Consider the following 21354-nt stretch of genomic DNA (forward strand, 5'->3'; position numbering starts at 1 on the left):
ATGAGAGGGAGGGAGGGGAGGAGGTTAGTGGTGACACACATCAGGGTTGCTGTTAATAGCACAGACTGGACCAGAATAGCAGGGCGTCGCAGGAGGAGAGCGAGTCTCTGCATCCTGCATCTTCACATCTGAAACTTGAGTTGGGCAACAAAATCACTGCAACAAACAAACCACTCAAGTGAGCTGAGATAGGCTGTGTAAGTTAAGGGATAAGTGCTGCAACATGTACTAAAGCCTGTGGAAAGAGAGGATGATATAAAAAGCGACCACCTGATACCCACACACACAGAGAGAGAGAGAGACACCTGTCTGTGTCCTTGAGACCAGACATTTAGTTCTATTACAGAGTTCAGCCGGTCTCTGGAGGTCTGGCCCATTTGGGACTCCTCCTTCACCATCCAACCACCCCCCACACCTCCCCCTCCTCCTCCTCACACCTCCTCCCCTCTTCCGCCGCTGCTCCGCTCGCTGCTCCCCGCACAGCCGCAGTCCACGGCGATGCGCCGTTAACGGCAGAGCCGCCTCGCGCTCTTTTCTTCTTCTCCTCCTCCTCCTCCTCCTTCCATCATCCCTGCTCTCAGGCAAAGAGGACCAGCATCCCCCACCTCCTCTTCCCCGGGTTGCTTGTGTGTCCGCCCGGCGCTGCTGCACCATCCTTATCAATAACATGGAAATACAAAGCCGCCGTTCTTCCATCTAGACGGGAAGTGTCACCTCACTGAGTCAAGGTAGGCAGGGCGGCGGCGGATTGGGGTTGTTGAGCATCCTTGACATGCATGGAAAAATGCACCCTGCTTTTTTTCCCCCCTCTAGCATCCTTCTGCTGACGTGGAGCTGCTCTCATGCAAGGTGCAGAGGGTGAAGCAGCACCATATGGCCAGCAGTGTGAGGTGCATGCATGGCGGTAGAGACAGGTTTTCTTTCCGTGACGGGTGCGGTATCTGCTCCACTTGGTGTCTGACAGCCGCGTGAATTATTGCCGGTGCCGGTGGTGGATTATCGATATATTCTGTTTGGAAATGTGGCCTGAAATTTGCTGCAAAGCCTGCTATAGTTTTCCGTTTACCTCTCTCATTTTCCCCGTCCGTGCATTAATAACCACAGCTCTGCACGTGCGGTGTAACCTGTTATTATAGCCTAAACAGTGAGTGGATTTAATCCCCAGAGAAAGATGAATGACCTGTAACCTGCCTACAGCTGCAGATCTGTTGCTGTACACGGTTTCATTATTTCAAAGGGACGATCCGAATGCTAATGTTTTTTTTATAGTGTTTCCTCGTGCATAGTGTGCTTTCACAGGCCTGCATAGACTGATGATGTGATATTGATTACATCTGTTTATGTTGAGGAATGCAGATGTCTTTAAAATGAGAAAAATCCAGGGCCATACACAGAGGTGAGGTGGGGACAAAAGGGACACGCATCAAACACATAAACAAACAGAGGCACATTAAAGGAAGTTAGATTATTAGTAGTGTTATCGTATTTATGGCCCTCCTCCAGTGTGTGAATATTCATAACTCACAATAGTGTGTTTGTGTCCATTTACAGACGGGGGGCGCAATGAGTGAAGAGCCGCCAGTCACCCCCAGCTGGCTGACCCCTGACCCCACAGCCTGGGCCAGTGGAGGCGGGGGGCCGATGGACAACAGCACCGGCCTGGGCACATTCCCTCCGGACCCCCTGACGCCCAGCCAGCTCCCCCTGCTGGTGAACCCCTGGGACATCGTGCTGTGCTCGTCGGGGACTCTTATCGCCTGTGAGAACGCCCTGGTGGTTCTGGTGATCTGGCAGAACCCTGCGCTCCGAGCTCCCATGTTCCTGCTGATCGGCAGCCTGGCGCTGGCCGACCTGCTGGCCGGCCTGGGCCTGGTGCTGCACTTCACCTGTGCCTACCTGGTGCGCTCCGACTCGGCCCAGCTGCTCACCGTGGGCCTAGTTGTTGCCTCCTTCTCGGCCTCTGTCTTCAGCCTGCTGGCCATTACAATCGATCGCTACCTGTCGCTGTACTACGCCCTCACATACAACTCTGAGCGGACCGCGGCCTTCACCTACACTATGCTGGTGCTACTGTGGGGCCTCTCACTGTGTCTGGGCCTACTGCCGGTCACAGGGGTCAACTGCCTGGCAGAGGAGGCAACGTGCAGCGTGGTGCGGCCGCTAACAAAGAACAACATTGCCGTTCTGTCCGTCTCCTTCCTGCTGCTCTTCGGCCTCATGCTGCAACTTTACGTCCAGATCTGCAAGATCGTGATGCGCCACGCTCACCAGATCGCCCTCCAGCACCACTTCCTGGCTGCCACACCCCACTATGTCACAACGCGGAAAGGCGTGTCCACACTCGCCATCATCTTGGGTACCTTCGCCGCCTGCTGGATGCCGTTCACAGTCTACTCCCTCATAGCAGACTACACCTACCCCCCGCTCTACACCTACGCCACCCTGGTGCCTGCCACCTACAACTCTGTCATCAACCCAGTCATCTACGCCTTCAGGAACCAGGAGATCCAGAAGGCGCTGTGGCTGGTGTGCTGCGGCTGCGTGCCAGCCAGCGTGGCCCACCGTGCGAGGACCCCTAGTGATGTGTGAGCGAGCAGACCCAGGTGGGAAGAGAGAGGCGCCCTGGGTCAGCTCTGCTCCTCACTGGATCAGTCTGGTGTCAAAGCGAGCAGCAGCAGGGGAGGTCAGGGGCGGCGGCAGAGGGCTGTGGCTTCAGATCTGGCTGGTGATGTTGCTGGAAAAGCAGTTTGGATAGAAATCCACAGCCCACCTGGATGGAAGGCGTTTATTTCCTTTGTAACACTCACCATAGGGCACAGCATCTCACTGTCTTCCCCAGCAAAGGCGGCCACTGCGCGCGCAGCATCCCGCCCCCTCCCGTTCAACCCGTGCCACGCCCTTCCTCTGTTCTGCAGAGATCGCTGAGTGCGTCACGTGTTTCAGGCAGCAGCTGTATATAGAATGTGCATTTGGTTAACAGCACGGGAGCTTTGGTTGACACGTGCTTGTTTTTTCCTCCAACACGGAGGGGATTATTAGTTTGCTCCGCTGTGCGTGCGTGCGTAATAGCGCGCGGCAGATTAACAAAGCAGTGTGTGCGGCGATGAGAGGAGAGAGGAGAGGGCGGCCGCGGCTGAATACGCAGGCTTTTCCACATAAAGCCCGTCTGGAGCAGCATCCCGGCGCTCTGCTGCTGCACTCTGAACGTGCGTCGAAAGCTAAACAGCCGCGGAGAGCTAAAAATAGCCCCGGCGCTCTCTCATCCGCGCCCTGCGTCCTCTCCACAGACGCCAAGAGAGAAATCAAGCCGTTTCTTCTTCCCCCCTTTGCCTTCCTAAATTCCTCTGTCTTCTTCTATGGATTGTGCGTGAATGTGTTTTGGTTGAGCACGCGTCTCGGAGGCTCAGAATAAAGCCTCAGGAGACCCCATTAACCCCCTCCTCCATATTTTATGATTAACGGAGGCACCAAACCGAATATAAGCCTATCGGATTATGTAACCACCTTATATCCCTCCTCTTTCACTTTTTAATGGAGATTGCTTTTGACTTTTTGAATGTCTGGAAAATGCTTTGTACGTTTTTTAGCGTAATTTATTTGAGAAAACCCCATAAATTTGAATTATGGATAACACAAATACTCAATGTTTCAGGAGATGAAATCAAATTACTTCAAACCTAAAGTTATTTAAATGATTTTTTTGTGGAAATCTGCTAATTCTGAATGTATTCCCATTCATTTGATCTCTTCGGCTTCTACAGAGCCTCACACCAACCACAGAATATCTGATCTGCATGCTAGACTTCGGTGCAATTTGCATGCAACAAGCACAGATTTCCTTTTCCCCTCCTGAGTTCAGTGCGGTAGGTCACACGTGATGGTTCACTGACGTCGTCATGACCCTAATAACTTCCTTTGTGTACAATGTACCACCGTGCACCTCATTTGTACTACATTTAAAGAGCTACAATCATCACTGGATGTTCACTGGAGTTGCACTCTTTTGCTGTTTCTGTTAAAGCTCAGAGGCGTTCTGACTGATCCATCGTAATCATGATTTAGGTTCAGCTGAGTTCAGCACCTTCCAGCTGCTCCGAGTTCCCATCATGCTTTGGTCCCATGATTAGTTTGCAAACTCCACAAACGTCCTCCCCGTTCCTTCAGATCATGTCAGCAATAATCGCCTATATGAATGGTATTGTGTAGACGTGCAGCAATACTCAGACAGCAATAACATCCAAGTCCCACCATGACTTCCTCCTGCAGAGTGAAGAACCGTAATGGCCGCTTGACGTGTCGTAGCGAACAGGCTACAAGTGATGCATCTTCAAACAGGCTGCAGGATAATCAGTCCTGCGCTGGAGGAAGTGGACGAGATCAAACGGCTCATTTGTCACAGTGACCCCACTGCCCTTCTTTTTTTTTTGCCTCTGCTCTTCTTGTGAGCGTATGACTTGTCCTGAGTGTCGTAACCTCAAAGTGTCACTGTGTGATTTGGGACTGTGTTTTTTGTGCGTACAGTATGAGTTGCATGGCCTCTGGGTGTGTGCATGTGTGTGTGTGTGTTTGTGATCCAGCAGCTCAGCAGTCCAGTACGTCTCCTTGTGTCTTTGGGGAGTAAAAACAGGCCTGTGAGGAATATCAAATCCTGTTGACCTCTGACCTTTGAGGATAATGCTGCCAGTCTTCCTGTCAATTTTGCGAGAAGTGGCCTCGTTACGTGTTTGTCGAGCTTTTTTGAGAAAAGAGATGGGACTAGGGAGAGGGGACGCTCCAGCACTTAAAGCCAAAGTGAAAGTGACTCTTACTGAACTGGGATCCTAGTCCTGCTGTGTGTTTTCTGTCTCCTCTGTATCACTTATATTCTATAAATCAGACTAGTCTGGTCGAGACAGGCGTCCGCTAAGTGACCTCTGAATGATTATATGAGCTAAAAAAAGGCTACGTCTGAATGCTAAGATAATGCTGCTTCTTCCTTTCCTTGCTTCCTCACCCCTCTGATGGAGGCGTTTTAGGAGGCCTCGGCTAAAAGTAAGAAAAGCAGAAGTGTAGCATTTTCCGCGCATTACGGTGTAGCCTGTCTTTGTGAACTTGTGCACAGTGTCAGACTGAACCCTGTAGATATTCGACGAGCACCAACAGGTCAGGCTGGCACATTGAAAACCATCACAAACTCTTATTCCTTTACCTTTGGATAAAAGTCTATTTTGTTATATTCATTGAGAAGTTCTATTTTTTTCCACTTCAGTCTGGCCTGAATTCTTTCAGATTCCGATGTTGTACGATATAACGGCGCTGTAAAGCCTTTTTTCTGAATGTAGTAATAATCAACTTGTCTAACTGATGCCCCCCTCCTCTCGACTCCTTCGTTTCTGTAAATACGGCATGCTGAAGAGGAGGGACTTTCTATACCACCGCGCATGGTGCTACCAAAGCCAGTCAAACTAGGGGATGAGTTGGATCGCACCATTTATTTGAAAGACATTTCTCCACCTCTGCTGTTGATGTAGATTTCTTCTGTTAGGTTTCCTCGCTTCAATATGCAGCAGTTTGTAAAGGCACGACGGAGCAGTTTGGCTACACAGATTGAAGAAAATTGGTACATTCTGATTGGTGAATGTCTTTCCTCTCGTGCAGCCGGCAGCATTGCTGAGATTTCCACGGTTGAACAGGTGTGAACAAGGGCTTTGTATCCAAGAATAGTATCAAGACTGTGATGTTGGATGTAATACTTCTCTGTATATACACACCTGTTAATCTACTGAATGGTTTCCCAGTGTATCAGTACACAAGCGTGTGCACAAAGAACCAGAAAACGTGTAGCCATGATGGGGCTGTTATCAGCAGCAGGAGGTGTCTGTGTGACGGTTACTAATCTAGAGCTAAATATCAAAACACTCAAGGGCCAGTGAGTGTGTGTGTGTGTGTGTGTGTGTGTGTGTGTGTGTGTGTGTGTGTGTGTGTGTGTGTGTGTGTGTGTGTGTGTGTGTGTGTGTGTGTGTGTGTGTGTGTGTGTGTGTGTGTTTTGGGGGTGGAGGATGGGAGGACGCCACAGTAACAGCATCTTGTGTAGACGTATGTGTAGTTTTCAATGTGAAATGCACTTTATTTTTTGGATGAAAATGGCACAATGAATTAAGTATCTGCAAAATGAAACGTATAAACGATAATCAACATGCACTAACTTAACTGAGATATTGTAAAAAAAAAACAAACAAACAAAAAAAACATTTGTGTGAACGTGGTGTCTATTTTTCCAAAGTGTTAGTTGTACTTTTTATTGCTTTGGTTAGTTCACTCAATCGAGAGATCTTGTTAATTTTGTATTAAAAACAAACATGTGCTGTGCATAAAACTCCTGCTTTGACTCATTTGTTCACCCCCCCTTCTCTTTTTCACACTCTTCTGTTTCCCTGGCAACTCCCTGTACTGTTACTATGGAAACTGAAGTCTTAAAGCAGTAAAGAGTCATGTTAGCGTAGCCGTGATCCTTCATTCATTTTATTTTCTTCTGGGTCAAAGGTTACAGAGCTCACACTAGCATATACACGACCCCCCCACCACCCTCCTCCCCCCTCCCCTCCCACACAGCAGTGATCGATTGCAGACGCAGATGGCTCAATCAATTATCATATTTATGTTCAATTAACCATATTCACACGGTGGCCATTTTCCTCTGTCTTCATGCTCAGGGTAGGAAGCTAAAATGCTGCTATGATTTTGTACAGCATTTTGGACAGTCTGCTGGCTACCTTTAGCTAGTTAGCTAATGTAAGCATTTAACTACTTGCTAGCTAGCATTACGTTAGCACAGGTACACCTTTCCTACTGTATTGTGTAACATCACCAAAGAAATACAGGGTTTTAACCACTTCCTAGCTAACGGTAATATTAGCTAGTAGGTGGCTAAATGCTCAGGTTAGCTGTTGTTTGATGTAGCTAATGGGTTATCAAACAAGTTGTTTAAACTTGTAATATGGGTACATTTCCCTCCAGCCTTTTCAGCTGATGAACCATTTGTGCGTACATAAAAGTAAATTGATAAGATTTCCCTAAATGTATACAACTTACACCTGGAACACAGCACAGGTGCATTTTAACTTCCCACCCTGAATCCTGAACTTGCTAGCTAGCATTACTTTAGCGCATTTACACCTTTCCTGTTGTACTGTGTAACATCACCAAAGAAATATAGGCTTTTAGCCACTTCCCAGCTAACGGTAATACTAGCTAGTGAGCGGCTGAATGCTCATGTGGGTTATCAAATAAGTTGTTTTAACTTGGCCAAATTTCCCTCCAGTATTTTCAGTTGATGAACAACCTAAACGCAGTAAATTGATGCGATTCCCCTAAATGTATACGACGTACAACCTGGAACACAGCAGTACGACATTATATTAGCATTTTAGCTTCCCAGCCTGAGCCTAACGTCAGAGAAAAATGGCCGCTGTTTGAATGTAGTCGATAAGATTTTACATAGAACCCCCCCATTCACTCCCTCATTGGCCTGACCCCGCCTCCTCAGTTACAGTTATTGTCATGTTAAAAATTTGCCTTAAGATCTATTTCATACGCAAGAGTTTCAGTAAAAACATTAAAAAAAGACAAAGTACATCGGTTAGCTCAAGAGGAAAGTTTCTAATAGCACTAGCACTCCCAAGCTTGGACTATACATGAAATAAGCACCTTCACAGGGTGTCTATAGTGTTATAACAGGTAGAGAAACATCCACTGGGGTGTATTCACAATGCTTTGAGTTACATATATTATACTGAGTGTTAGTGTTTCAGAGTGGTCAGCATTACAGTAGATTACTAGTGTCTTTACAGTGTTTATGCATCTTGAATACACCCCCAGATTTCCAGTTTTGGACCATTCAGCTTATATCAACCTACAGCATGTGATTGTGTGTAGGTGTTGTGTGTGTGTGTTTCCAGCAACAAAGTGTGTAACTACCCGTGTGTGTGTGTTACAGTGGGCATTCTTTCAAGTGAGTGTGAGATCGGCTGATTGTGTGTCGGTGGTTTTTTTCTTTAATCCGACCAATCGTTCTCCTCCAGCTCGGAGTCGTCCTCGGAGTCGGAGTACTCCACAGCGATGCGGCGCGACAGGATGGTGGCCACGTCGTTTCCAACAGGTTCCCTCTTGGCCTGCTGCTCCTGCTGCTCTTGTACCTTCTTCAGCTGGATGCCTGCAGGGAAACAGGGGGAGGGAATGTTTTAACTGTGGCTGCCAAATACAAGGTGGAAATCGTAGGTGTATCAAACGCAGCTTAATTTCAGTGACATTTCCTTCATCACACATTGATATGTTGATTAAATGACAACAACACTTACACCTACTTGTACAAGGTTGAGTATCAGATAAATGCTAAACAGAGTTGGTATGGCAACTATAAATCTATGGTAACAAAATACCCTTACATATCTAATTTTACCATAAATAATAAATATAAATGCAAGATGTGTCTAAAGTGATGTCTAATTTCAGCATTAACCGTGCAATCCAAAGCTCCTCACTAGATCTACTTTGTCTAACAGAAGTGATGACTACATGAAGCTTTCAAAACCACAGTTCAGTTACCTTCACATTAGGATTTACATTTAGATTTAAACGTGTGAAACCTGAAAGATTTACTCGTAAGACACATGAAAAAAAAAAAAAAAACAGCTCCGGTCATGTTTTAAGACATAAAATGCTCTGCTTTTTTTCCCCTGCAAAATACATTTAATTACCTTCTCCCTTCTCCCTCAATTAAAAATTCCTGAATCTGCATAGTCCCCGCCCAGTATGTGCTTTGTTTCTCCTTTCGTAAAATTATAGCGAAAAACAAAACATGTCTCTGCCATCGTTTAGTGGCAACTTGTTGAAACTTAGCTAGCTTGAAATGTAGTAATTAGTAGTAGTTACGTTAACGTTAGTAGTCAGTAGTGAGTTTGCAAAAATTACGATGACGGTTACAGAGGTGGTTGCCATAGGTTGCACACAATGATATGCATAGCGTCCATTAACGGGATTGGCTCCTTAGGTTTGTGACGTCTCAAACCTGCCAATCTGAAAACGTGTTGTCCAGCCTGTCCTTGGTACACTGCAGTTTAAAGGCAGACAGGCCCAGCCATGGAGATGACTGCTTATGTTGTCTCTGATGTGTCTTATAGCACATGAAGAACACCACATGGAGATGTTTACAAGGTTAAACACTTGATCTTCACTGGAGGGGGGCTTTAAGATTAACCTTCAATGGTTGCTTAAGCCCCTTAATCAGAGTGCTGGAGATCTAGGCCATTTCCTGTCATAGCTACACAATTCAACCCAGATATCTGGTCTGTTTTTAGCTCTTTCTTACAATGTTTTCCAGTTTTAGCGTAATAACAAATAATCCACAAGTATACTGCAAAGGATTTCACCTAAATTTAATCTGAAGTAAAACATCTATATTCACACTTTTTACTTGCTGCTTGTTCTTCACTAAGGGCTTATCCTTTACATTAGGGCACCAGTATCTATATGGGCACACGCTACAGCTCTTACCCATACGTATAGCAGCCAGCAGGTCACTGCGGGCATCATTGACAGCCGCGGTCTCAGCAGGGGCAGAGGAGGACATCTTGTGGCTTGTGAAATGAGAGGCACCGGCTGGAATCGGAGGAGGCGGGGGACCAGGGGGAGGCGGAGCTGCGTGGGCCCCAGATAGAGGTGGCGGAGGTAGAGCGTAGCCACCGGCGGCGGCCATTGCACCGGGAGACATGGGACCTCCGGGGGGTAAGGCGAAGGCTGTTTGGGCAGAGGGGATGAGCGGGGCGGGAGGTGGGGGAGGAGGGCCGGTGTTGGCGTAACCGTCCATACTGCAAGAAAGAGAGTTAGTTAAGAGTTAAACAAATATAAAGCAGTCTGTACTTAAGTTTACCATCACAAGTAGAGTCATCAGTGTTTGGAAGTGGAGCATAAAGAGCCACCAGGGGGCAGCATCAGCCCAAAGTTCTTATGTAGAGCCTCTCCTGGCTTGTTAAACTGGACATCCAACTACCTATAGTAAAACTGCAAAGAAACAGAATATAAATATAAGCATGTTAAATACAGTGACTCTCTCTGTGTGTTTACCTGTAATCCATAGGTGGGAGGGACATGGAGCCACCGTTCATAGCCTCGCTGGGTGGAGGAGGCAACGGGATTTGGTGGTGGTGGTGGTGAGTACGTCCCAGTGTCCCGCCCTGATAGGCCATCATAGTCCTGCCTCTGTTATCATGCTCTCCTCCTCCACGAGGGCCGTGCCCCGCCGCCATCTGTGCCGCCAGGACGCTGGGCGGTGGGCCGGAGTAGGTGTGGGCGTGGCCGGCGTGGTTCATGGCGTTGGGGTAGTGGAGCTGATCCGGAGCGTGACCCCTGAAAGTGACATGTAGAAATAATGAAGCGCATGTCTCCGACTGTTTTTACTAAATGATGCAAACATATAAGAAGGATCGGTTGATTAAAGTGACAGACCTGTTCTCAGGAGACATCGAGCCCTCAGAGGACGCCCCTCTGTCTCGGTGTATGGTGTGCCGATGGTCCGGCCTCAGCTCTTTATCCAGAGCCATCATGTTCCACTCCTGGCGACGGTTCCTCGCCTTTCGGACCTTCTTCACCTCCCTCTGTAGCGTGCCATCAACACAACGCCTCTGCTCCTGAGAGGCAGACAGAAAGGAGAGGATTTAGTAAAAAATCAAACTATTAATGGCAACTTGAAGGTGAGAGAATAGGTTTGTTAGAGGGAAAACATGAGCACCTTCTGCTTCCTCTTCTCTTTCCTCTTATCCTCTGTGTCCTGCAGCATCTTCTCCTTCCACAGGTCGAAGAAGTAGGAGGGATCGGTGTAGAACTTAAGAGCTTCCTTGCAGTCATCCCTATGGAAACAGACACAAAGAAGGTTGTACAGGTGAACAGGTGACTCTGTGTAGAAACATGTGTGAGGTAGAGTCAATGTATTTACTTTGTTAGAGCGAATGATAAGATAGTTAAAGGGTAGTGTTTTTTGGCTTGGTGTCTCTTTGTGGGAAGATGCAATTGGGTGTTAAACGTGTACTTAAAGGGCCAGTTCGCCGATTTTCAACCTCAGTCTTATGGGGAGCTAATGCCATTATGGTAGGCATTGCCAGTGGCTCAGTGCCTTTAGAGAACGCTATCAGCTTCTTCAATGGGCCCTGGAAAACCTCCACCAGACTCCGTCATCTGGCGGAGGCCAGGGAGCTTGCTAAACTACACTCCCTCAATCTAGGACGCCCGCCTCCGATATCATGTCTCGTTCAAAATCGTCAGGTTTTTTAGACGATCCACCGGTATATTCTCGTCGTATTTTGGATTCTGTACCGCTCTAAGTCATCGCCTGCAGCGAAACGGTAGTATTTCACTCCAGCGTCTCTCGTTGGGCCATTCCTTTCAGAGGGAGAAGCGCAATGCACGCTGGGTGTTGTAGGAACGTAGAATGAGCGAAACCACGACCTGTTCGTACAACTTTCTCCACAGCTATGGCGCCGATTTCAAATATTATTGCTTCTATGGAGAACACCAGCTTTGAGTCACAGTGGGCGAATTGTTCCTTTAATGAATATTGCAAATGTGGAGGAGGCTGAAATTATGATTCTGCATTTTATCGCTGAAACAACAGAAGTGGAAATGAGACAGAAACACTGGAGATACGAGAGAGAAAAGTGTGTTATGTAGTCTGGGTGAGCGTTGGAGTCGCGCTGGAGCCAGCCATGCTAAATATATAATGCACCTGGAAAGCACACTGGATAAAAGCAGCGAGCAAACAGCAGCAGGAGAGAGTGCTGCTTCACCGTGAATGTAGGTCAGAAACGAGCCAAATCAAATCAAGAACGGCGGATGTATTTAAGATTACTTTCAAAGTTATAAAGTAGAACACAGTTTAAATTTAAGCCTTATATAATAGATGTAATCCAAAGTGTTTTGTTTGTTTCATGCTGCTAAGACATGAAAAATAAATAAGTTTAGCACTTTAAGGTTCATGTTGGAGGAAATACAACAACCTAAATGACATGCCAGTCAAGACGGCTGCAGCCAGAGAGAAGCTGCAGCACTGACTGAGCAGCATTCATGGCTGTGATTTTAATTCACTCTAAAATGATTCTTGATTTTGAAGTGACTTTAAAACAGTATCATATATGGTTGTGATTGTGCCGTGAGAGCCCTCTGGAGGTCTGAGTGTTTGGTGAGTGTGGATGCATCAGCAGCACCGACCTGTAAGAGGAGAGGATGTTGAGTGGCGGAGGCTTGTCGCTCAGGTTGTACATCTCTCGGACGGGGTTGGGCACGCTGCTCTTGGACACCACCTGCTGGTCCTGGATGGTGGAGCTCTTGAAGGCTTTCCTCATGTTGATGTCTTGAAGAGAAACTGGGAAAAAAAAGAAACAAATTAACCAAATGAAAAAGACATTTAGAAGGTAGAAAAGGCAGAGAGCACGAGAGTGACGACACTTGAGGACACGTGACCCACCTTCCTCTACGGTGGAGTCCAGCTGTGTGACCTTGACGGCCAGCCGGTCGATGCGGTCCTGGAGAGAGTTGGCACGCAGGTAAAAGGTGTTGGCCTCGTTGAACAGCTCCCCGAATATGTCCTCTGCATGTTTACCTGGAAAGAAAATGACGGGAAATGTGAGAGAAATAAGCAGGCTTGTAATCATCGTCTGGAGCCGAGCATCCCCACAGAGACTGAAGGCCGATCGATACGACGGTAACGTGACACAATGTGAAACTGGAATCTTGAGAGTCTGGGCAGGAAACAGCATCTTATACCACTCCATATAGCAACATTTCTCATTAATATATTAATATGTGCTGAGTACAGAAACCCTGCTACAGGCACTGTATTGATTGGCTGTTTTTGTAAGAGAGTCTTGATCTCAGGGTGTCAAGTTCTGAGCTCTAAAGCATTATTTAAAACCTGAGAAGGGGAGGTTAATAAGAATCTCTCCCAAACATCATGACCTGCTGTTTATGTGCAGTTTAACAAGGCTCACACTCCCTTAATCTAGTGTTTAGTTATGTTTGATAAAGAATATGGGTTACTTCACTACAACTTTGTGAACCACATCTACATTAGTTACCCTCCAAATGTTCACACATACAGAGTGGCACAATCTCGAATCCCATCGGCTATAGTCTGACGACGATACAGCCTCCGGGGACAACGGCGAACATGCTGGGCGTGTTCGGTGTAGCCAGCGGTTAGCGATAAACAACTTCCAGTCAAGACTGTTTACAGAAAAAGATTTACTTTTATTATCAGGTCTTATCTTTGCCGAAATCACTACATCATGATGCAGATTAGTAAAAAGTACAAATGAAGCTTTGTCAAGTCTGTCCTCAAGACAAGAAGAAGCTTTTAAAATGCTCGTTTGTTGAACGGAGGGCGGAACTAAATAAAGATTAAGAGTGGAGAAGCGACAGGCAAGTCCTTGTGACCGTAACATCGACTCAAACATCAATGCTGGCTTCAAAGACTTGTTAGTCAGTGCTTGTTTAGATTCCCTAATACAGCAAAATGACAGCAACTTGGGTATGTGCTGACATCGATGTCGGTCGCAACTTTGTTAAATACAAACAAGCACAATCTTTGAATAAATGGTGTGAATAGGTTAAGCACCTAGTTAATAAATCAGACCCCAATCTTCAGAGCTGATCACAGTACTTTTGGACCTCTTTTTAATAACAGACCTTTTGATGTTTTGATTATAGCCTCTAACTTTTTTAAAAATAACTGAAAAGTTTTGATGACCTGCTTTGGATGATGGGATTTGGAAAAAGGGAGGGAGTAACCCAAATGAAAAGAGAGTGACATGACTACAAGCCCAGGGCTTATAAAGCACTAAACCCTTAGCTCAGGGTCTTAGCTTAGGGCTAATGATTGTAAAATAACAAGTTTCTTTTTACAAGATTGCTTAACTGGGAAATATAGATTTAAAAAAATCCATGTTAGAATTTCAACAGGTTAAACGCAGTCCAGATGGGCCTCTGCAGTGCTCTAATAGCGCTGCTTAATTATACAGCACTGTGTGTAAAAAAAGTTGGTGTGGGACACAAACACACGCTAAGAGGCTATTTGTGTCCCTCCTGCTGACAGGATGGGCTGCAGGAGAAAATATTTAGAGGAAGGAAGAATCACAGATCCGGCATGCTGCGCCGTGTCAACTCTGACCTCTCCCGAGGAGTCTTACGGCCCCGCTAACACACACACAAACGTACGCACACACGCACGGCGTATGCAGTCTGTAGATTCAGCCCCTCGAGGGCCTGTGTGGGCATTTATATATAGCCCCCGCAGCTGCTGTTGAAAGGCCCACTCCCAACGCAGGAACTTGACACAATAAGAGGCAGACGGAGAATAGGATATGACCGGGCCAAAAAGTAGAGCAGCGAAAATGACGGATTTAATTTTTTTTTGTAGTTTGAGTGTGACCGAGGAAAGCTGGGGGAGGCTTACTGTCAAAAGACGACACGTAACACGGTGCTGACAGCGGGGTATGAAACAAGGACGTGGGAATGGAAGATAGAGTCCCTTCATGCTGTAATAACTCTGTCTAATGCATTTACAGTCAGCATAACGATCAATATAGAACGGTTCTGCACGCAAACATGGTTACACACACACACACACAGGCTATCTGCAAACAGCTGTCCAGATAAGTTCATTTTTGCAGAGCTATCTAAAAGGATTACATTTCAACCCTGCATGTTCAAGCGCGAGGCCGCTGTAAGTCTGCTGCTAGCCCAGTGACCCCAGGGCCTGTTACTATGACAACCCCAAATCAATCACAGCTTTAGGATTAATGATGAAAGCATGTGATCTTGTCCTGCCACAAAGAGGCCACACAAACAGTGCAGACAGTCTTGGTGCTGAAGTTGGTGGGGTTACAGCCTGAGGAGGCGTCAGTGTGTTTCTCATGTTAGACAAAAGCCTCCATTCGTGTCCTTTTTTTAAAACTTCGGGCTTTTAATTTGTAATCTTCATCTTGTAAGGCTACATTGTGTATTCGGTGTGTGTGTCTTACTCAGGCTGCTGAGCTGACGGATGATGGCAGAGAGCGTGTTGTTCATCACGCACTCCAGCTCGCTCCCGATGCCCTCTGGGAGCTCCCCTCTGCAGAGGTAGCGGGGCTCAATGTTCCTCTTCACCAGCGGCATGGTGAGGCGTCACGCCGACACAACCTGCAAACAAGAACACACGGTTGTCAGACGCTCTTCACCGCGGCGGAGAGGCTGTCTGTAATGGAGAAACCAGATAACCAGATGCTGACCAACTGCTTCCGGTCTGCTGTCCACGAGGGAGGTAGCCAACCCCCACCAGCTGTGGACGCACAGTCACACACTGTACACACAAGACATATAGCCTAACATTAATACATCAGAGAAAGTGATAATAGGCTTTATATTGTGTTTCATTTAGATTTTCTCACTATAATGATGCTTTAAAATTGAAATAGTTAGAAAATATTAAGTTTCCAGCAGCTTATATTCGGCATTTGACATATTGAAGTTGCTTGCTTAGTCTGGCCAAAACCTGAGGATACTCAATTTATCAAAGTAGACTATAGAAACCCATATTTCATATGTGATAAGCTGGAGCCACTTTTAGGCATTTGTTTTGCTTAAAAAATCACTATAACAATTATCAATCATCATTACGCTGCTTTCTTAAGCTCTTATAGTTTATTAATGAACATGTAACATTATCAACATTCCCAATCAATTGTACTATGGACAGCCGTCTGCTCGGCTGCGTTACTCTGCTATATGTACCGCAGACAGAGCTGTATTGTAAGTATTGTACTGTAAGTATTGAATACAATGGAGCCGCTACATGCTCTCTATGACAAACTATGCGACTACTAGGGGTGGGATAAAATATCAATTAGGCAATATTGTGTCGTCCTGACTTGTGCAATACAATTATCAATAGGCTGGTGCCAAATATCCATTTTTTTTATTTCTAGTGGTGGTAATGTGAACAGAAATTAATGAAGAACTGGATAAAGGATAAAAGAAGAAGAAGAAATAGACAGCGAGATAATGTCTGAGAAAAGAAGTTTAGAGATGCACCAACCACTTGAACTTTTGATTTTTAAGTATTAAAAGTGGCTTGTTTTTGCACTTCTGTAAATTTAATTTACAAACTGAAAACAGCTGCCATAAAATTTGGTGTGTAAGACGCTGTTTCCGGGTCCAAGTTGCTGCAACGTCTCCTATTTACAATATGCAGCAGTGCTGTTTTCCTCGCCGTTTCAAGTTAGGAAAACGCAAAGGCTTCATCACGGACATGCACCGTCACGATTGCCATTGCAGCCGCCGACCTCACAACAATCAATGTTACCGTAGGCTGCCAGCTACCGCTAGCTACAGCACCGTTAGCTATCAGGATTGTAAACTCGACATGGTGAAAACAGAAATTTGTGTTTTGAATGTGTTTTCAATGAAAATAAATTGTGTTAAAATAAGTTGTATACACATTTTTATTAATGCATAGCTATAGAAAACCAATTCTCCTCTAGGATACCCCCAAGGAACAGACTGCGTCTTATATTCTGGTGCGACTTCAAATTCTGTGAAACTGACACTAAGTTGCAGTGAATAAACACCTGCCTTAACCTTTTTAGGCGCATTTTGATATCATGATGTATCATTATATGATTGTCTTGCAATACATCAATGATCGCAGAATCTCTGTATCGTGATATTATCGTTATCGTGGGCCACGTATTGTATATATTGTATCCTGAGTTACCCTGCGATTCCCACCCCTAATAAAAACATCATTTCTAAAACAACCCTCGCACTGTTTTCTGCAATATAGTTTGTTCTGTAAGAAAAGTTTTCACATCATTGCATTATTGGAAAACATAATCAATCCCCATTTATCAGTAATAGGCCCCTATTGGCTTATAATAGGCTCTTTTGAAACTGTCCCCAAAAAGTTCTGCCGTAGTTTAAATGTCATTATTGAGTTTAAGTATTTTCTAAAATCATGTCACGAGCTGCTTGGTCATCATATTCACATAAAGGTTTTATCTGAGAGAATGAGTCACTCTCACATCGTGTCTCTTAGAATAATCGGTGGGTGTTGTTTGTGTTGCTCTTGCAATATTACAGGACAGCATTATATGGTAAGGTGCTACTATTTTTCTGTCCACCCTCTATATATAAAGGAAATGTTATATAAAAACTAAGAAAGCATGGGCGAGCCGGGGGCCTGAAAACTGACAGCGTTGACGAACAAGCCAGAAGACTGGTGGCGACCAGCAGAGAGATTAAAGCATTAGAGATAGGAAGATACAGCATGCCAGCTAATCCCAGGCTGCTCTGTCAGTGGCCCAGCTGGAATCCTGACACAAACACGAGTATGGTCAGAAAAACACCGAAAAATGCCCAAAACACGGAGCTTACCACAGTCTTATGTGAGTCTATGCGCCGGGCTTCACCGGACAAACACATGACGCTTACAAAGACACCTTCCGCTTCGCGACACGCAACTCTAAACTCTCTGCGACCTTGAATGTCTAAATTAAACCCTCATTAGCTTTGATTGACTCTTTGTAGTTCAAAGGACTTCAGACAATTACTCAAAGCAGGAGAAATCCCAGGTTGCATCAGGGCAGCCATCTTATCGGAGCGTCTTCCTGTTTTTTTGCGCTCTCCGCCTGGCCAGTGTTTCCTGGTCCTCCCTTTGTCACATCTCTCCTTCCTGTCCAAAAACCACTTGGCCAGAACAATACAGCCATGGCTCAAGAAGCAAGTGGAAGCGAGGACGGATGGAAGGAGACAGATGGAAACTTGCGTGCGCCCTTTTCAAACCTTCTCCAACAATGTTTTAGATTCAGCTATCAAATCATTCGGTCCTGATTACATTTCCAGAGTTTTTACTTTGCGGCTACGCCAAGAAAAGAAAATCAGTTCAGAGCAAAGCAGGTTGGACGGACACAGGAGCTCTGGCAGCGTGACAGATGGCTAATAATAGCTGACAGGTACAAGAAATACAACTCAGAAATTCTATTTGATGGAGAAACGAGCTTTTAAATCCGTGTTTACCTACCGCAACTACAAAATAGAGGCCTTCTAAGTGGCTTGAAATATTTATCTTCCTTTCTTTGGGAATAATTACCTCTTGAGTAACCAAAGAGAAACGCTAGATTATATCTTCCCTTAGCAAGTAGCAGTTCGGTGCTATCAGAGTCTCAGCTGGAAACTTCTGTAATTACAGATGGTGTCATTACAGCTGTCAAAGACAGAAAAGAGACACTTCTGTTCACTGAGGCCAATTCCCACCAGCAGAGTCCTCATCTGCCCCTGTTTTCTTTGCAAGCGACCCCCCGCAATCCCCAACAGCCTCATGCCAATAAGAGAAAACAAAGGGTAAAATTACACCGACACTGAAACCAGTCCGATCAATAAGGTTTGGTTTGGAGCAAAAGAGCTCTTTGGATTAAGCAGCCCGCATAAACATTTATGTAACACTCCGTGCTTCTTCTCGCGGAGGATAGGAGGAAGGCGGTGATGCAAATGAGAAGATTGCATGTTTTTGCTTTTACTGTCTGGCCCGGGATGACAATCACATCAATGAGGCGAAATAATGAGGCGAGCAGCGGGAGGAGGAGGGACAGGGCCTTGTCTGCTTGTGAGAAACGAGGGGAAAGTAGAGGCAGAGTGGGGCGCACGCATGAGAGAGACACCACGTGGGATAAGTGACAGAATGGGAGACAGTGAATGAGAATGTGTGTGAAAGAGTGGAAAAGGTTGTGGGTAACGTTAAGAGGTGGACAAAGTGTGTGTGTGTGTGTTTGTGAGGAAGAAAGAGTGTATCGGGCGGGGGGAGGGGTCTGAACAGGGACCTCGGGGAAGCCACTGAAAGGTTCCCGGGACAATAGAGCTCCGTTCGCAGGGCAACAGCGCGAGCTCTCCCATGCATCCTCCCCCCCCTCCTCCTCCTCCACTTCGACCTTCTTTAAGGCCCCCTCTACTTTTGCAATGAAAGCGCAGCAAGCGAGCACTCCTCCTTCATCCTCCTCCTCTCACTTGGGGAGAGAGACAGGGGCGAGAAAGGGAGAGTGAAGCCTGCACAGATTCTCACTCTCATGCTTCCTTTTTGGTGTTCCAGCACTCATACTTTGGCTTTTAAGCACACGAACACACCAGGTAGCCTCTCAAATGTCCCATTAGCAGCATGTTTACAGTCCCATCAGCAGCAAAAATGTCTTTGATCCTCAGAGGGGTGACATTCAGGGTACAACTCACTTCCCCTGTGTCTCCTGCAGGATGCCCGCATCTCTAAATCAACACACACACAGATGGAAGAGGCCCTCTTTACTACAGAAGTGAGAACTCCATTAAGATCTGAAAGGAGTGTCATTACGAATTCATAAGGCTCGTACAGCTTCTTGTGTTGCAGGCTGCTTTGCTTGTTCTGATGTTATGAATTATGCAGCCTAGATTACGTCAGGTTACAGTGGCCTAAATATGACGTAAAAAAAATTTGCTGCTGTGACACTGCGCCTGTCCAGGAACCTCTCCTCATCCCGATTTTTACTCCAGAGCACCTGTAGTGAAACATTTATGATGCTGAGCGTGTGAGGGTAAAAGTACTGAATAGTGAATCTTATCTGGGTTCAGGGTAGTCCAGGGAGCATGGAACTTTAACCTGCTTTTTTGTAGGCAAAAAGGCAGAATATCTGTTACAGCTGGGTGATAATTAATTAACATTGTTTATTGACTATAAGAAAAATCACAACATGACAATATAATAGCATCTTCCTTTTATTATAATAATGTATGTCTAAATAATAAATCTGATGAGTAAAATGTTTGTGTTAATATCGCCATTTAATAGATTATATAGCTGATATAAATCGAAAATGTGCCCTTTTTTTATTTATAGCGACTAGTTGTAACCAAGATCACGCTTACATTATAATTATTATCATAACTACTAAACTATATCATCAGTATCCAAACGAAGTTGCCCTAATTTACAGTATCTTTCACAATTCAAAGCTTCATTTGTATTGCAGCATCTCTGATATGAAATCGTATGTAATGCAAGTCATGCTTAAGTTATCACATTGCACTATATTGATGTTTCGTGCCTTAATATTACCAATTTCTCCTCACACACTCCCTTTCTCTCTTTCCCCCACTGGCTGAACACGCACGTTCACGCACATTCGCATTAACACACACACAAACAAACAGGCGTGAACTAATGGCAGCCGCGATCAATCACTGTTCCGCACCGTCGCTTCCCGTTACTGATGGACTGACCCACATCTGTTCATCAACCTCGGTTCCCATGAATATCTGCCGGTTCTAGTCTCATATAGAACCAGCCGTTTTCTGTCTAGATGCCTACCAAACTGATTAACGCGCCGGTGTACAATCAACATCAATTATCCGGTCAAAGTTAGCCAGCATGGGGAAAATATTGGCATTTTTCAAGGCAGGTTTCGGCTACGAGGAGTCCGTGTATTATCCCCAACTGGGGGTCCGCTCCAACTGACCACTTGGTTAGCTAGCTAATGTCCAGTGGTCGAGTTCTTAGTTAGGACAAATGAGACAACAGTAAACAGAAATAGACACATAAATTTAAATTGCATGAAAGGTGTCATTATTTGTTGTAAAAAGTATCATAAGGCCCTCACCAGCAATAGAAATTTTAGAAGAAATCAGCTCGTCCGCATGTCCCGTTAGATACTCCTATTAGCTCTTCCATCCTGTGTCCCCCAGCCCGTCTGGCCACTCCGGGGAAAAATCCTTTGAGGACGGGGACACGCCCATTGGTCACGTCAACCAATTACATCTCTAGACATGGGTTTTAACCCATGACGGACATTCACATCAACCAATGGCGTCTCTTAATTGGAATGAGTGACAGGGAGACTCCTCAGCTCGAGAGCGGCGTTGTTAATGGGGGAGGCGGGGCTACCGTTGGGCGTTGCTGAAGAGCTTAACGGGCTTCTATTAAACGTAACTCGGTCCTGTTCTCGTCAAAATTATTGGGGCTTTAAATTTAACTTGGGGCACTTGGGGATATTGTGGTCACGAAGGCCTTTTCTAATTACGAGTAAAGGCAGAAAATTGCGAGATAGGGAGGTTTTTTTTTAGGGATTTAGGAAGATGCTTGAGGCAGTGATGCTAAGAGTGAGCTGGGATAGTATTGTATAACATACTAAAATAACTGTACCAGCATCCTGCAGGAAGAGGTTCAATGAGAGGACTTGCTATACTTAGATCTAAGCTTTACTCTCCAAGGTGTGTTTGTAGACAAAAACAATCGGAGGGAGATGACAGCCATCAAAACAAGGGAAGGGAGCA

The 21354-nt window shown here is 45.6% G+C and overlaps 2 protein-coding genes across 2 annotated transcripts; one reads left to right on the forward strand and one right to left on the reverse strand.

Moving 5' to 3' along the window:
- Nucleotides 1-592: 592 nt before the first annotated feature.
- gpr12 (G protein-coupled receptor 12) lies at nt 593-6241 on the forward strand. The gene is made up of 2 exons (XM_069667135.1): nt 593-728; nt 1552-6241. The coding sequence occupies exon 2, from the start codon at nt 1564-1566 to the stop codon at nt 2587-2589; it is 1026 nt and encodes a 341-aa protein (XP_069523236.1). The 5' UTR covers nt 593-728; nt 1552-1563; the 3' UTR covers nt 2590-6241.
- Nucleotides 6242-6349: 108 nt separating this feature from the next.
- Nucleotides 6350-20764, reverse strand: wasf3b (WASP family member 3b). Its single transcript, XM_069667134.1, has 9 exons — nt 20682-20764; nt 15048-15204; nt 12494-12628; nt 12238-12391; nt 10766-10883; nt 10483-10664; nt 10102-10383; nt 9532-9845; nt 6350-8191 (listed from the first exon to the last, which is right to left on the reverse strand). Exons 2-9 carry the CDS (start codon nt 15178-15180, stop codon nt 8034-8036), a joined length of 1476 nt encoding a protein of 491 aa, XP_069523235.1. The 5' UTR covers nt 15181-15204; nt 20682-20764; the 3' UTR covers nt 6350-8033.
- Nucleotides 20765-21354: the final 590 nt, after the last annotated feature.

This window comes from Semicossyphus pulcher, unplaced genomic scaffold (assembly GCF_022749685.1).
Source record: "Semicossyphus pulcher isolate SPU_LCO1_2020_fin unplaced genomic scaffold, fSemPul1.0.p SCAF_18, whole genome shotgun sequence".
NCBI lineage: Eukaryota > Metazoa > Chordata > Actinopteri > Labriformes > Labridae > Semicossyphus > Semicossyphus pulcher.

What these genes read in the sequence shown, in the direction of transcription:
- gpr12 (XM_069667135.1), top strand. Translation starts at nt 1,564, where the DNA reads ATGAGTGAAGAGCCGCCAGTCACCCCCAGCTGGCTGACCCCTGACCCC.
- wasf3b (XM_069667134.1), bottom strand. Translation starts at nt 15,180, where the DNA reads ATGCCGCTGGTGAAGAGGAACATTGAGCCCCGCTACCTCTGCAGAGGG. An exon ending in AAGAGAAGAGGAAGCAGAAG is followed by an intron (nt 10,665 to 10,765) that starts GTGCTCATGTTT and finishes TCTGCCTCTCAG; the next exon opens with GAGCAGAGGCGTTGTGTTGA. An exon ending in TCGATGTCTCCTGAGAACAG is followed by an intron (nt 10,384 to 10,482) that starts GTCTGTCACTTT and finishes TGTCACTTTCAG; the next exon opens with GGGTCACGCTCCGGATCAGC.